Source organism: Podarcis erhardii (assembly GCF_964252035.2).
Source record: "Podarcis erhardii genome assembly, chromosome: 2".
NCBI lineage: Eukaryota > Metazoa > Chordata > Lepidosauria > Squamata > Lacertidae > Podarcis > Podarcis erhardii.
The window spans coordinates 64,347,182-64,364,355 of NC_138498.1; the positions used below are offsets into that span (position 1 = coordinate 64,347,182).

A 17,174-nucleotide genomic window follows, 5' to 3' on the forward strand; every position below is an offset into this window, starting at 1 on the left:
GGGAGGTCTTACACACAAAAAAGCCCCACTTCCCCCAAAGACCAGACTTTTTGTGATAAGGAAAGTGATGGGAAAATACTCTAGACAGTGTGGGATAATGACATCAAGACTCCCAGTGGAGAAAATAGGGGAAGGATTTATGTCATGGAAATGGCAGGAAGAGAAAGGATCAAACCCTTCCTCAGGGCCGCTAACCAAAAGCCTGTTGCTGCTTTAAAAAAGTTCAGAGATCCAGTCGCAGATGAGTCCAAGCCACAATCATTTGAGGGCCTGAGGCTCCAGGGTTGCCACCTGACTTGTATTGTGCCGTCATTCCATGTGGCTGACAGATGGCAATTGGGAAAAATGGAAATCCGTGAAATGAAGGGTCATAAAAAATGGGTGCTAGGAAGGGTGGAAAAAGGAAGGGGGGAAATCCCATCTTAGAAGAGGCTTCTCATAATTCAATATTTTTTTCTGCTGTTACAGTCTTTGGCCTCTGTCAAATCACAGCAAATATAGTCTTTGTTTTCTGTGAGAAAATTAGGGACATTGGCTTGGCATTCAACCTACATAGCCAGGATCTACCTTTTGCAGCCAGTGTCTGAAGATTAAGCTTAGGAGCAGTGCTGGTAGAGTGTAGACAGCAACCCAGGTATGTTCAGATCTCCTGGGGAAGCTTGACCCTCCACATGTGGTTGGACTGCAGCTCCCATCAGCCCCCCAGACAGCATGGCTAATAGGTCCAACAACTTCAAGAGGTTCCACCCCTTTGCTTTACAGCACAAAGTCTGCTGGTGGATAACACAGCAGTATTGCTTTATAGCTAGGGTAGCCATGTGTGTCAACCTTTACAGATGACACTGCTCTCTTTGAAAGGGCTATCAGGAAATCAGTCTTTGAAATCATTCTCTGTTTGAAGGGCTGGCCTACTGAAGTCTATTTTTAAAAAGCATATAAGAAGGGAGATCAGGAGCCTTGAAGATGCTCATCAATGGTTAGCACCTGGACAGCAAATTGAAAAGGCAGATAGGCCGCTTTTCTATTTAAATTACGGAAATGATTTCTAAATGTGCAAGTGTACATATGAAGTAGCACGTACAGATTTGTGTCTATTTTTGTCCTCATTTTGGGGTATGTGTGCCTTCTTTGACAATGCAAAGCAGGCCACACTATATATGCACAATCCAGAGTAAACTTATTTCCAGCAGTGAACATATTCTTGCAGAGGTATTTCTGTGTGCATGTCATTCTCCCCACATTTGCACGTATACCACGTTGCTACAGATGCTTCCAGCCTCTGAGAAATTATTAGCTGGACAGATTTACCCACAAATGCCTGTCTTCTTTTTCTTCTTTTCTTTTTTAAAAATTTGTTTATTTGGTTTTTCAGATTAAGTCTCTTGGACTTTTCTTCTCCCCTTTGTGCATCCTGTTATTAATCATTTCCTCCCGCATCTTTCATAATAATCCAAATCTTTTATCTCTCCATTGTATCCAAAATTCACCATTAAACTACAAGTGGTATTCTAATCCTACTAATGATTTTAACTGTTTACAATGGTCTTTAAGATGTTATAAATTTCCCCCATTCCTTATTAAAATTTTGGTCTTCCTGATTTCTGATTCTTCCAGTCATTTTAGCCATTTCAGCACAATCCACCAACTTGATCTGTCATTCTTCTCTGGTAGGGACTTTATCTTCTTTCCATCTCTGGGCCAGTAACATCTGTGTAACTGTGGTCTTTTCTGCTCTCTTGGGATTTTGGCACCTAGAATTCCCAAAAGGAAAGTTTCAGGTTTTTTAGAAAATGTTATTTTAAACATTTATTTCAACTTCTTATATATCATTTCCCAAAATTCTTTTACTGCCTTACATTTCTACCACATATGATAAAAGGTGCCTTCTCCTGTCTTCTTTTTCAGCTTTCTCTCCTAGATTAAGAAAGGTCAAACAGGAACATAAACAGCACAAGGGAGACCTAGAGGTGGTTTTAGTTTCATATAGAAAAATGTCCTTAGGCCCGACCTTACTTACATATGCCTTTACCAGAGCAATGGTCTATACAGGGCAATGTTTACAGGACACCACTCACAACACCCAGCCCTTTTACCAATCCATTGTGTGGTGTGTAAATATATTGTCAGGACAAACAGCATATGCAGAAGCCATGGTGTATCGCTGAGTGGCAGGGGGGCAACCATGAAGGAAGTGGCACCCACTCTGCTTTAGCCCAGTAGTACCCCCCCCCCCCAATGCTGAGAACTACAATTCAGCCCCATCATGGTCAGGGATGATGTAGATTTACAACATATGGAGGGCCTACACTGGCTACCCACACCTTAATTTTTCCAGTTCTGACTATGCATTCAGACATGGGCATTATTGCATTAGCTTTCCTGGTTATAATGCTAGCACTTCTGTCCTGGTTGCTAACATTCCTTCTACTCCGCATTATGGAATTGTGGCTTTTTGATGAATATGGTGCCTTGTCCTGCTAAACTTCATTTGCCACCAACAGCACAGCAGCAGATGCCATTGGACATGTCTCCTCTTCTCCAGGGCTTCTTACAGGGAACTGGAGACTGTGCCTGTGTGCACTCATTTCATTCCTCTCCTGCTCCTGGGAATTAGGGGGAGGGGACTTTGTTGCGACAGGAGGCGGAGACACCTGAAATATACTCAGAGTCGAGAGTGGATTTCATGCTCTTTATTCAGCTCATAATGGTGAGCAGGAATGAAAGTTCCCCCACAGTATCTGCTTTATATACATTATTTACACAATGGGCTGCACGTGATTGGCTACTTCTGGAATTCTCCTGTGGGCCAATCAGGTTGTGGATTCACTTCCATCTGGAGCTGGATTGGGTGGCTCCTGCAGACCAATCATACTGCTGCATTGTTCTAGGACCAATCAGACTGATGCATTCTGAATCCTATTGTTCTAGGACCAATCAGACTGCTGCATTCTGAATCCTATTGTTCTAGGACCAATCAGACTGCTGCATTTTGGATCCTATTCAACTCAGTACATAACAACACCCATGCCTCTTTACTAGCCTGGCTCATCTCTGCCTCTTGGTCTCCCCCCTCCCACTCTTCTGCTTCAGCTTCCCTGCCTCTGGTTCTGGACTTTTCTCTGTCATAGACTTTCCTTAACTCACTGAGCCCTGTTACCCCTTCAGCTTCTGACACCTCCTCTTCCCAGTCTTCCCTCTTTCATTGTTGTTCCATCACCACTCCTTGGACTCTGAACTTTCTTTTGTGGTTCCCCAGCTGCTTCCACCCAACACTCCTCTGTGTCCAGCCAGTTCATGACAGCTGTGGTATACAGCCCCCAATTTTATCACATGGCATGATCCATGGAAACTGGGGCAATTACAGAGCAAAACTCCAGGCAAACAGTTATTTTTCTTTTCTTTTCTGGAAGCAATTATGAGCACTAAACTTCCACTAGATTCCCAGAAGTGGCTTTTACGTTGCGGGAAAGATCACATAAAACACAAAATAAGGAATAAGGATAAGGAAACAATGGGGAAATGGAATAAAGTGCAGTCTGAATGCAGCCTTGCAACTTCTCTATGGTGCCAGAGGCAGATTGGGAACACCAGTTGTTGGACACACACACACACACACACACACACACACCCCACAGCAGGCCAGATTGGGTGAATGCTCGGATGTAACCAGCACAGAGCTCTCAGTTGTCTGGTCTGTCAGAATTAACTGAGACCTGTTCCTGGTAGGTTAGAAGGAAGCACTGAGGCATGTGTCTAGCTCTGTCTCTGAAAGCAGTGGGGGAAAGCTACATTGTTTGACCTTTGCATTGGCTCCTATTTCTCAATGTCAGACAGTGTTGTGCCTAAGAGCTCTGAGGTAAAAGGAGCAGGCAGGAAGAACAGGGCAATGTGTGCAGTTCAGGTGAATGGATGTCAAGATGCCGCCACATTCCACTTACCTATCAAGGTGGTGCATACTTCTGAAACATAAAATGGCACAGTGCTTTCTGGGTGACCTAGGGCTGCTCATTGTCTCTTAGCCTAACCTGAATCACAGGATCATCGTTGTAAGGATAAAATGGAGACAGGGAGCATCATATCTGCCCCCTTGGGTTTCTTGAAGGAAAAGGCAGGATAGAAATGTAATGATGAATTAAATAAAACGCAAAATATAAGATTAAAATATATGATTGTAAGAGGAAAAATTTACTCTCTTCAAAATGGTGCAGTTCATTACAAATATAGGTTTTCATCCTCAGTTGCCTCATGTGAGGGATGAAGGATGCAGGTTCCTAATGTATTCCAAAGTAATTTATTTCAAACCTATGTCTTTGCTTACAATTGCCATTTTCTTCTGAGTTTTGTCCATTCCTACTTTACTCAAACTTTTATAACCACCACTTTCCCCCTCTCAGTGTTTCTCCCTTCTCAATCTCATGCCATGGCCACTGCTGTAGTATAACCTGCCTTCGCATTTGCTCCCCAATCCTGCCCTGACTTCATGCAACTCCAGGATTGTGATGTGGCACTAGAAATCCTCCAGTGGGGCTTGTGTGATGACATTCTTACCTTTTTATTATATATAGGGAGAAATTCACAACTCAAAAGGTGGCACAAATTTGCCATAATGCTATCACCACCACCATGGAATGAAGCATTAACATCCTTCGTAATCAGTTTGATTTTGGAAAGAAAAGCTGTCTTCTGCACAACAGGATGGATGTTAGGTAACTCAAAAGGGGCTGAACCCACAAAGTCAAGAAGAAAGCTGTTTGCACTGCCTGCCAGTTCACATCAGGAGTGGGTTTTGTTTACCCCTTCAGTTTGCTCTGTTTGGTTGCTCTGGTCTGAAAGAAAGCAGTGAAACAAAATGATGACGCCTTCTGAGCTTAGGGAGGAAGTTTTGGTCAAGAGAAGGGGATTTCCAGAACATAGAGATATGCAAATCATGTACTTGGGTTAACCTGAGTGCATTCTGAACAGGCCCAATACAACTGATTCTTGTGAACTTATAGAAGGTGGTCTAGTGGCCCAGGGGAATGAAAAGAGTACCACTGAGGTAGGAGAAAGCAGTATTAGAAGTCCAAGGAAGGAGAAGAATAGGGAAATTAGAACCTAAAGCACTAAAGGCAACATCACTACCAGACCCACTTGAGAGGAACCATCTATGCAAAAGCTTATGGCTACCACAGATGAACCATTCCATTTGGGCATTTCTGCAGGAAACCTTACTCATGTTTTCTGGAGAAACATAGGCCTTGAGAAAATTCATCAGCTCCCAAACACTCAATACTTGCACAGTCAGGCATAGTGGCTTATGTTGCCATCATGACATCATGGGAACATAGCTGGGTGGCAGAAAATGGTCCCCATTTCAACCACTGACATTTCCAGGTAAAAGTGTTTCAGACAGCAGAACCGGACAAGGCATCTATTTGCCAAATATCTCATGGAATTATTGCCAACTGGAGCAGATAGGAATAGCCTGATTCAGTATAAGCCAGCTCTCTATTGCAATGTATCATGCTGTTTTGTTTTTTGTTTTTTTAAATTGCACAGGTTTAGTTACTGATTAGAACACCCTATGCTCAACTTAAGGAAGGGGTATGGAACTTAATGGATGGGGGTGAGATTTGGCCCACCATGACTTCCCCCAGCCATGCCTTCTGTCCCCAGGCCCCATCCCTCACTGGCTTTGCATCTCAACTTCTTTTACTGTATTTATTAGGACAGGATGTGAGGAGGTTCTGCACCCCTGATTTAGGGCCTATTAAAATCTGCATCTATGCATCCATCTAAAATCTATCAATCTGCATGGTATAGGCTTGCAGATGATGACCCACAAGCAGTGCATGGCAAGCCAATTGAGCATGCCTGTTTTGTGTGCAAAATGGGTGAAAGATTCCTGCATTGCAGAGGTTTGAACTAGATGATCCTTGTGGTCTCTTCCAGCTCAACTATTCTATGACTCTATGGGTGCTTCCTGATGCACCTAGGAATCTTGGGATGTGGTTCATGACATGACAGAATTCAAATTAACCAGAAAAGAATGTTTGGGCCTACACAGATCTTCTTCTTCTTTTAAAAAAGTGTGTTCTGAACTTCTTAAGTTAATCTATGTAACAAAAAGTCTATTGGCTTGGGTATTGCACCACCCTGTAGATAAATTAAAAGTCATTTTTAGCATCCAAAGTAAATTTTCTGAAGGATTTTTTATAATTTTTATTTGTACCTTAGGGTATGAATCTCATGCTTCTTTGGAGGAATCATGATATTTTAAATGTAGGGTGTGCATGCAGCATCCATTATTAGAGGGGCCAGGTAAAAGGAATGGAGAAAAACATTGAATAGCTGTACAGAAGAGGGAATTTCAGCCAGTGCTGTTTGTCCTGGGAGAGACACCAGATGAAGTTCCCATTTCTTCTACACAAGCATTAAAGGCACAGGAGCTCTATCTTCTCCCCCACGCCGTCTAAATACTTACAGTGGTACCTCGGGTTAAGTGCTTAATTCGTTCCGGAGGTCCATACTTAACCTGAAACTGTTCTTAACCTGAAGCACCACTTTTGCCTCCCGCTGCTGCCGCACGATTTCTGTTCTCATCCTGACGCAAAGTTCTTAACCTGAAGCACTATTTCTGGGTTAGTGGAGTCTGTAACCTGAAGTGTATGTAACCTGAAGTGTATGTAACCCGAGGTACCACTGTATTAGCTAGAACATGCTGCCTCCTGACAATCTCTTTCTTTCTAACTGAATTCAACTCGCTAATATGGCTCAGCTCGCACACCTTCAGCATCTGGCTTATTTATTACCTAATGCTTGGTATCATCAAAGCATGAAAGATGAAACCCTCTGGGCTGAGCAGGTATATTCAGTGGCTGGAATGCATTTGCCAGGGTGAGGAGGTTCATACATAGTAAAACCCTACAGGCAAGATATGTGTCTTGAACACCTTAAAAATAGCATTTGAACACCCCCCTCCCACCCCCGGCATGACTAGGTGACAACTCTTGTAGTAAGATTCCAAAACAATGCATGTTACCCAGCAGCTCTTTGCTATGTTTCGGCTCCTGTGGAAAGATGACGTTATCTTGTGAGGATTATATGTTTCGTTTGCTCTCATCAAATAAGAAGATGCTAAGATAACTCCCAAGGTTTTCTCATCAGAGCTGATATTTACAGAATCTGTAGCTTGATACAGATGATGGCAGAACTCGAGACAGGTGTGGAGGAAGAGAAACCAGAAGGCGTGACTAGCATATACTTAAAAGGATATGCCGTATCCTGCAACCTTGGAGGTGCTTTTGCAACACCCAAGTTCCAAGAGTCTCACTGGCTTACTTATGTTCCAGGCCCAGTGCTTTTTTCCTGGGGGGACTCATACCCCTAAACATTTTGTGAATCTAAGTTTGGCCTCAGTAGGGGCAGTATTTCAATATGAGTAGGAAAATGAGAGTACCCCTAAACATTTTTTTAGGGGGGTGGGGGCAAGCACTGGTTCCAGCTATTTCTTCCTCTGGTAAATAAGTTTCCAATCTCAGCAAGCTTGGCCTATGGGTGGCGGGGGTGGAGTTGTTGTCCAACACCATATGGCGGGCGGCAGCTTCCCCATTCCTGCCCCATAGCAAACATTCCTTCTAGAGTCTGCTAGTGGCAAAACTGATGTGAAATATTGTTGCCCGCTGACTCCGGGAGGATATGCTCCAGATATCTGGATGCAGCATGAAGAGAAGAATTATAGTTGGTGGAGGTTTTCTGTTTTGTTTTAAATGTTGCAACACACAAACAATAATTTAGCATTTCCTGGAAGTTTTATCTGGGCTGCCCAATTTGAAATGAGGACATGCAATGCAGCTGGATGCGACTGTGAACCTGTAACCTTTAGCAACGGTGGTTTTTCCTGTGGGAACTATTTAGGGTATTGTTTTTCTCATGACTTCAGTTTTCCCTTGCCTTCCTTAAAATGCATTATTTGCTGTCCTCATTTCTCCTAAACACTAACACATTATTTCCTGTTGTGTCGCTTCAACACAGCACAGCCCTTAGCAGAGGTAGGAGCTGGGGAAAAGAAGGAAAGAGGAACTGGCACCTCACTATAGCGGAACATCGATATTTTCTTCAGGGCAGGGCCCTTTGAATGTTAAAATGTGGATTGTCAGCTCTGCCTTTCTTGCACACACAACCCTTTCCAAAACATTCCTTAGGAGCAACATGTTTTCACCACACCTCAATTCATATTTGACAGGGCTGGGGGTGGGGGTAGAAAAAAAATATTGCTCCATTTCTAACTCAGAGACGGCCAGCTGGCAGCCTACAGCTCAGACGTGGTCCCTAAAGCAGTTATATATGCAGCTGTTAGGTGGTCCTTCCCAGTATGTTGTAAGAAATTAGTTTCCATATTTAAACATCTTTGGATTCAAACATGCTGCGACTGAGTGAGTGGGAGAGGCCTTTATTCCTCATGGATCACTGTGGGGCCCCTTTGTTGCAGGAAACGGTCCATTTTGAGAACGGATTTGAAAAGTTTATTTAATAAATGTATACCCCTCTTCCCGAGAAATATTCTGCACAAAATAAATTCTCTCGTAACTAAAATTTTTACAATTTTTTTTAAAAAAATAAAAATCATTGCATAGATTAATCTAATTAATAAGGCAACAGAGCAACCTGAAAACCCAGGCACTGAAAGGAGGTAGTCTTAAAAGTCCTCTTCAACTTTGCCAGGGATGGAGACTGCACCTCCAAAGCAACAGGGCCACTGCTGAGAAAGCCATGGGCAGATCACAATTTGGGGAAGTCATGAGCAACAACTCCAATTGTCACTTTTGACGTCAACGACAACTGCTTCCAATGAGAGCGAAGGGTCCGGCAGCAGATCCATGTGAAATAATATAGAAAGGGTCCAATTATATAGGTGAGGGGCTTAGAGGTGGTCACATTTTAGCAACAAAATAGGCATGTGGGTGAGGAACGCAGACCCTTTCCCCATCGTTATCTTCCCTCTGTAGCCCCTCGCTGTTATTTCTCTCCTACGCAAGACCCTTCTCATATCGGAGCTTAGCTAAGGGAGAAAAGCTGTGTGAGGAACAGACAATTGGAACAAACTTTTATTCGCCAGCATGATACGATCAAGATGGATGTATCAAAATGACTGAACATTTTTAACTCCTCACAAATTCAGCACCATGTGTCTCTTAATTTAGGTGCGTCAAACTTGGGCTAGGGAGACCCAGGTTCAAATCTCCACACTGCCATGGAGCTAAGTTGTTGACTGTGAGCCAGTCATGGTCTTTCAGTGTAACCCACCTCAAAGAGTCGCTGTGAGGATAAAATGGGGGAGGGAGTGGTGTTTGGGAGGATAGTGATGTATGGTCCCCTCTCTGGACCATCTTAGTCTAGGAAGCTGAGGAAGAAGTGAGCGAGAGCACCATCTTGGCCCATGCTTCAAGCCCCCTTAGGTCAGTGAGAAGCCTGTGATCCCCCCGTTGTTCTTGCAAGCAGATTTAGAGGCCTTCACAAACAAAAATCTTCCACATTGGGCCTTCACATGGTCATAAGGAACTTTTCTAAAGCCTTGAGCCCAAATGAAAACCGGAAATTGATAAGGATGAGCTGAATATATTATTATGCCTGCAGCTTGGGGAAAATCCTCATGTGCAAGAACAAATATTTCAAGCTTATGGTTTCTGGTGGAAACTCAGGTCATGTTGTGAGTGATTCTACAGCTGGGCCTCAGGCCAGAACAAATAAAATAATCAGCAAGCCACTTACAAGCCTCTTTGTTGACTATTCCTAGCTTTGGAAAGCTCCTATACATTTGCTGTTTCATTGAGTAACTTGAATATCATGCCTATCTTGTTGCTAAATGAGAGCCCTGCCAGCTACTTGCTTGAGTGAACTGAACTCACACAAGCAAAATATGTTTACTGGTGCTTAGAATGGCCTCATTAAAAGCAACCATTTAAATGTGGGTATGTAAAATATACAGTTCTTATTTATGACGACAATTCTGTGAGGGTCTGTCACTATTATTCCCCGGCCCTACCTGACACACAGAATCTAACTGGAGAGGCACTAAAAATAACAATAATAATCGTCTTCTTAATTCTCACAAAGTTGCTGATAAATTTTCATGAGGACTTTTGTAATTTTTTTAAAAAAGTGACGTGGAAATGTGGAGAAAGAATTAAAAAATGATAAACTGAAACATACCAACTGGCTCACTGCAAGCTGATGGGGGCGGAGCTCTTCTTTTCTCCAGGCTTAGGAGACAGGTCAGGTCTCACCTCTGTCACACTAAGCTTTGGAGACTCAAAAGCAGAGAAGAGCCATATTGCCTTCAAGTTTCTCTGAAGTCCAGTGTAAGGAAACTAGACCCCAAATATCATTCATTTTGTGTTGTGTCAGGCAGCTGCCTAACTCAAGAGAGGGTCACCACTTGTGACTACACAGTTGTGAACTGCTACATAGGAACTATGTGAGTGAGATCTTTTGGCACGCCCAGCACCTTACTGAGAATCAGTGTCTCTTGTTTACATGTTCTCTTCTTACAACAGAAGAGGGAAAAAGCAGACCAGAGCCTTCCGGTGGCCAGCAACGTGTAACATTTTATTTCTTTGGTTTAAAATACCTACAACAGTGCTACTTCATTGGACATGTGTACATTACTTAGTTTTGCACCAGTTTAGACAACTCCCCCACCCACTGGACTGAGCAATCCCCGTGTTCTTTGTTGTTTGCAGTGTTAAGCTCTTCTGCAATATCTTCCCCCCCTCCCAGCCAATGTGAATCTTCTCAGTGGATCCAAAACATCCCCTGATGCTTCTAAAAGCAACAGTGATATATCTAGGCTACACATATGCGAGTGACGCCGGCACAGACATGAGGACGAGCTTCCACAAGAGTCACCTGCTGGTTACTTTTCTTCCCCACAAATGGCTAGCAAGGCTTTGCGGTAATCTCCAGAGGTGTCCTTCTGCAAAAAGAAAGGAAGACAAAATGAAAACCAGAAATGCCTACAAGTGATCAGCCTCACTGGTAAACCAGAGGATATAGAAACTTAAAAATGAACTTTTTAAGGCAATTCCAACATGTGTCTTTTGATGTATCTACACTGCAGCCTTTAAATGGATTTAACTATCATTACTTTGTGCCGGAGAAGCCTCAAACTACTAGGACTCTTTAGCATAAGCCGTAACTATTAAGATAGCATAAAATGATATCATTTCTTAATGTGGATGTTATATTTCCTTTAGCATCTCCTTAATGTCGTTTGCTGGTGAGTTATTCTTCAAAGAAACCTGAAGGGCCGCTTTTGAAGGTTACAGTTCATTCTCTGTCTAGGAAAAAGCCCAGGTAATTTTGAAAATGTACAAGCACATTGATCAGGCATCTGCTACTCATAGCAGCTGTCTGATTAGATGCTATCGTGGTAAAGCACATATGACCATACGCGTCAAATTTTAGTCTACGGTTGTTCTTACAGGAAGACACATCTCTATGGAGGAAATTCTAATGGTGTGAAGCAGTCTTACTATGACTGCACATTCTTTTTGCCACCTATGCTTGGGTGGAACATTCACGTGGTATGAACAGGCTGCTGTGAGTACAACCAGTCGAAGATGTACATGAAACAAATCATAAAGGTCAGCACAGCTCACTGCACACAAACATGAGGTTCTGGTTCTGGTTTTTGTGCTGGCAAAAACCAGAACCTCTCATTACCTCGATCATGTGATAGAGAGATTTGTCATAAATATCCCAAAATTCACGCCGGATGTTGAGCAGATCAATTTCACTCCTTGAGACAATAATCCTGATAAGAGTTCGGTCGTCTGTGCCAGCACCCTTGGGAGATCAAAAAACCAGTAAGAATTTATTTATTTTTTTAAAGAGAGAGCAAGGGCAGGAAGTGAGGGGACTTTCCCGCACATTGCTATCAGCAAAATATTTTGAAAAGGTGGCAACAAGCTCTATCAACCAGATAGTTGTTTACAGTGATACTTGGCAGATGGTAGAATGGGAGCTTCATGCTCTGTTCTGCTAATGAACATCAGCATTGAGAGATGAGCTGGTGCTGGGCACATTCCAATGCCGCCTCAGGTTGCTGCTGCTACCCCACTCAACCTCTTTAGAGCAAAGCTCTATATTTGAAATGGGAGAACGATGCAAGCCTTTAGCACTGTGACTCTCATTGCTGCATCTGTTTCAATGACAAATTCTCCAAATTGACTCCCTTCGAACAAGCAACAAACTATTTGCTGAAGGGGCCTCCTGATTGTTTCAGTGAATCACAAGCAGGAATTAGCCATCCCTGGCCTTCTCAAATGCAGGTCCGTTCAGGAAACCACCCCAACTCCTACTTTGCAATCAGATGATTATTATTGTAATTTAAAAGCTTCTGATCTAGCCTTCCCTTTCCTGGTGAGAGTCAAAACAGCAAAGGGAATGTAGTTTTTACCTTCATGGACTTGTACAGCTTGTCGGCAAAGAAAGCTTGCTTGTTCTTGACACTCCGCACTTGAAAGAAAGAGCAGTGCAACATGAAAACATTGTACAGGAAGCCCCATCTCAAGCAACCCCCACACCCATGTTTTTAAAGAACTACGGTGTCTCAGGTTGCTTTTTTGGTTTGTGTGTAGAAAGAAAGGAGTGGAGAGGAAAAGACAGCTCTTGGAAAGCACCCCCCCCCCAATTACTGTATTGAATGTCCAATTTGGTTGACAGGGTGGGATAAATGGTTCATGTTTGCTGTCTGGGTCAATCACAGATGGATGTAGGTTTCTAGAGCCCAGGTTTGCAAGCAGAGGGCTCTAAATGTATAGTGTGGTTGCCTCATCTCCATTAAAGAAAAAACCCATAAATATTTTTTGAAAAACTGCACATGATTCTGTTGTTTGCAGTAGGAGGAAAGCCATATGGATGGTTGGGTAGCCACTTCCTGCTCTGTGAGGGAATTGCTAAATTTAAGTGTGCAAGGATGTTGCAAAATGTTTTAACTATGCAGCAAGGGGCAATGCATCCAGCTGGTGTTGCTTCTCTCATGACTGTTCTCCAGGCTTCTTGTCTATCCAGCATCCTTCTCTGGACACCACTGGAGGGGATCTCTGGGTCTGCAGTGAATTCAACAGGCCCACTAACACGCTACAAGATGACTAGAGAAGCAGCCATTGAAGAAGCCACATTCGAGCTCAGTGGTGGCAAAGCTCGCAGCGGGTGGCGGCCATTTCCTGTTAGTCTTGGTGAAGGTACATTTTTAAAAGTCTGTTCAGGAGAACAAGATTGCAGGCAGGTCAGCAGCCTGAGGGAATCAACATACTGCAACCAAGCAGAAAGTCGCTGATAAAGAGAGGTCGTGCTTGAAGCCTCTAAGACCTATATGACATACTGCTGAGCCATGCCAAAGGTTACAGTGTCAGTGAGATCCTATTCACTGATTCTATCTAACAGCCAAGTCTCAGCCAAAGGTGTTTGAAATCTGCACAGCAATCTCCAAGAGCAAGTTTCTAGCTCTCAAAGCTGTACAAAAAAAGGCCGGAAACATGCATACAAATGTTGGTAAAGGTGCATAGTGTACCAACATAAGATTTCAGCTGGTTAGGAGGCATCCCACATACCATTCCTTCCTCAGCAGGCCAATAGCTAAGTCCCCACTGGATACATAGCAAGTCACCCATATAGCCTCTCTTAGACATTAATACCATTCACTGGAATAGCTGAATTCTGTGAAACACTTTATTTTTATTATTTTTATTTATTAAATTTGTATACTGCCTATACCCATAGATCTCAGGGCAGTTTACAACATAAAATTACAATTACCAGCCCACACATTTTTTTGCAAGTGGAATACAACAGGAAATTTAACTAAGGCCAGCTTGCTTCATCTCAGGAATATTATAAAAATTTGGTTGACTGTTGAGGTGAACTAGTTGCAAGAGCAAGTTCGGCAGGGCAAGGTTTGCTGAAGTCCACACTCAATGTGCAAGGAAAGCACAAGCCTCTTTTTTTTACGCCCGTGCAAGAGACACTCACCAATGGCTAAAAAGACGTCACGCACATCTCCAGACATCCGCTTGTTGATGGCATGTGCCACATCATGGTTCGTCATCTTAACAAACTCCTGGAAGACTACAAGGATTGAAGGTAGAGAATAAGAAATCAGAACCCTCTACGGCTTTGGAATGACCTAAAAGCTAAGCTAGGGAACTAGCCAACTGTCCTCAGTGAGCAATGGGACTGGCAACAGCAGTGTCATAAAACTGCTATGCCCTTAGTCCACTTCTACAGTGTGTTAGGCAAGGTCAAGTATGTCCAAGGGCGATTAGGTGCTGCCACAGGGAAGTATCAAATATCAAGATGTTCTACAGAAAAGTACAGTTAGTGAAACAAACCTCCTAACCCTGAATTCCATCAGAGGAGCAGGAGAATTTCTTTCTTTCTTTTTTGTAGCACAACAATTGCATCAGCAGCCTCTTTCCTTCAAAGCCCCTGAGGAGGTAATAGTTGCCCTTTTCCAAACTACAATAACACGGCCTGAGAAAGGTCAGGTCAATGAGTCTGCATCTAGGCACGGGCTCCACAACATTCAACAAACACACCACTCCCTCCCTGTTTACCTCTCCGGAGCTGGGGGTAGCTCTGCGTACACAAGATGGTCATGAAGCGTGTCTCCAGAGATGTCGAATCATCACCGGAAACATCGGACAATTTCTGCGAAACCAAAGAAGATTGAAGGGATGGGGAAGAACAGCAAAGGATACAGGCTAGTGAAATATTTTCCTTTTGATTCCTGAGAGCCTATATACTAGTGCATTCCTGTAAGAAGGTTGCTATGTATTCTTCTATTAATATGGCAGCAAAGATTGTGAAAGCAGTTCAGCAAAAGCTTCTGTGACTATTATGAGAAGGCTGGCAACAAGTAGAAGTCTGCCCAAGTAGGATTCTCTCTCCAAGTGTACTAAACATATTGCCATTTGAGCTGATCCAGTGAGAGATCACCATCAGGCTCAAAAAGGTTCCATGTGACTATGACTGAGAGACACTCCCTAATCATTAGGGCTCTGACAGGCCTCTCCATTTGGCCTGCAAGGCTGTTTTGGTTAAGCCACATATTGGTCCTACACAAGGAGGCATATAGGACATCAAGTGTGGGGCAGGTAACAAGATGCAGGTGGGCTAAAAGGGGACTGTAGTTGATCGGAATACCTGAAAAGTCCCATGCAGGGCACTTTGCAAGCCTTGACAATCCACTTTTTGTTGGAGGTTTGCAGAGCAATGTGCCTTTGCCCACATGCGGCAATGATGTCAGGTGACTGACTTGTCAAACTTGGCCTGTGGTGGTGAGGGAAATGTGGCAAGCCAGACAGATCCAGTTCCCCACTCCTGGCCTAATGGGTCTATAACAGAAGACACCCCTCAACCTCGAGAAGCTTATGAACACCTCAAGGCTATATGTAACTCTAACATCTTTTCCTACCCCTAAACAGACAACTCAGCTGGTTTTTAAAAATCCTGCCACAACAGGTAAAAAAGGAGGTCATATTTTGCATCGTCACCTGTGGGACATTAACACACAGAAATAGCAACCATTTCTTCCCAAACACCAAAAAAGGTTGCGTGAAACTGCCTTTTGACAATAAATACATGCAACAATGCAATGACAATTCATCTTCCCATGTGCTTCATATGTAGTGAGAAATGTACAGCACAACTAATGGCACTCTTATGTTTTGGAATACTTAGCAGGTCACTAACAATTTCCCAATTGCTTTTAATTGTCCTCCCTGTGCAGTTAATTACCTAGTTATTATGCAAACTTTTGACATTCTCTGCTCCTCTCTGGGTACTTTGAGAAGCATACCCCCTCCCTTGCCTTCCCAGTTTTGCAGGCGAGAAGTCATGCCTAAATAAGCCAACAGTAGATTTTTTATAATTTATCCTCCCCCACTACTGTAAGGGAATGTTTTCAGGTTATCTTTGGTTGGAGAGCCAGATGAATACAGGCAGTAGGGCAGGCCCAACAGCCAGTGAGATATGGGCTAAGATGGGTTTGGCAAACCTCTGAGTGGCCATGTGCCCAACTCTAAGCAAAAGACATTCCTCCCTTTGAAGGGCTGTCAAAGGACAGTTTGCTGTTTTAAGAGCTGACCAACATAAGCCTACTTTAAAAGGTAAAGAGCCCAAAAAAGGAAAGCAGGAGGAGCCTTGAAGCTGCCCATTAGCTGTTAGCAGCTGGACAGCAATGTGAGTCTGCACAAAGCTCACCTGGCCAGTCTTCCCACTATGGCAAGATGTATTGCACTTCTATTTAAATCTTCAGCAATTTTGCATCTATATGTACATATAAATTACCAAATGCACATTTTGTGCGAAGTCACATCCTCATTTTTGACGGTGCACAAATGGTCACTCTAAAAAACCTTCCTGTGGTTTGGAAGGCACTGTTGTGTGAGTCCACCCCATGAGTCCTGAATAAAGTGTCAAACAACAAAAATGGCAGGCACTCACCAGGGTTTCAGCAACAACCTGACAACAGAGAGAAAGAGGGAGAGAGAGAGGAAGGCAACAGGGTCAGAGATAGGCCTGTGCAGCACTTTCTTAGGATTTCATAGATTAAAAACAGGTCATTCTAATCTCTCAAGCCAAGATCTTCAGGCTCCTGAAAAGTGGCAGCAGATTCATTTCTCAGACCATGTGCAGCCTTTCAGATATTTTTAAGTGTCCAATTAAACGCCTAAACGAAAAATATATCCCTTTGTTCAGAAAAAGTGTATCTGCCAATGCTCAGATGTGGAAGAGGGTCAAAAAGAGAATGGAAAAGGAAAGGGAAACATATCTGCAAAGGACCTTTGGCCTGGGGTAAAGAATGTTCTAATCACATACACATGCACACATACGCCCAGTTTCGCAAGACTTCAAGAACACAAGGTCTGTGCCCCAAGGAGCTTCCAGAGAGGGGGGACAAGCCAAAGATGGACCAAGAATTGTGGGGAAAGAGAACATTCAGCACTGGAGCAGAAATTAGAAATCTAAGGCAAAGGGGACAGGAAGATGAGAGGGGCTTGGGTTTTGTATATGGCAGGAAATAATAATAGTTCTGGTTGATGGGGCGGGGGGTGGGGGTGGGGAGGAAAGCGACATGCCAAAATAATTCTGCTTGCAGTTTCAGTATGCCGATGTGACATCTATGTAAG

At 43.3% G+C, this 17,174-nt stretch overlaps 1 protein-coding gene across 1 annotated transcript; it reads right to left on the bottom strand.

Moving 5' to 3' along the window:
* Positions 1–10,566: 10,566 nt before the first annotated feature.
* On the bottom strand, positions 10,567–16,617 carry LOC309336122 (annexin A6-like). The gene is made up of 6 exons (XM_081851603.1): positions 16,489–16,617; positions 14,598–14,691; positions 14,014–14,109; positions 12,440–12,498; positions 11,704–11,826; positions 10,567–10,954 (listed from the first exon to the last, which is right to left on the bottom strand). Exons 2-6 carry the CDS (start codon positions 14,638–14,640, stop codon positions 10,895–10,897), a joined length of 381 nt encoding a protein of 126 aa, XP_081707729.1. The 5' UTR covers positions 14,641–14,691; positions 16,489–16,617; the 3' UTR covers positions 10,567–10,894.
* Between the last annotated feature and the right edge of the window lie 557 nt (positions 16,618–17,174).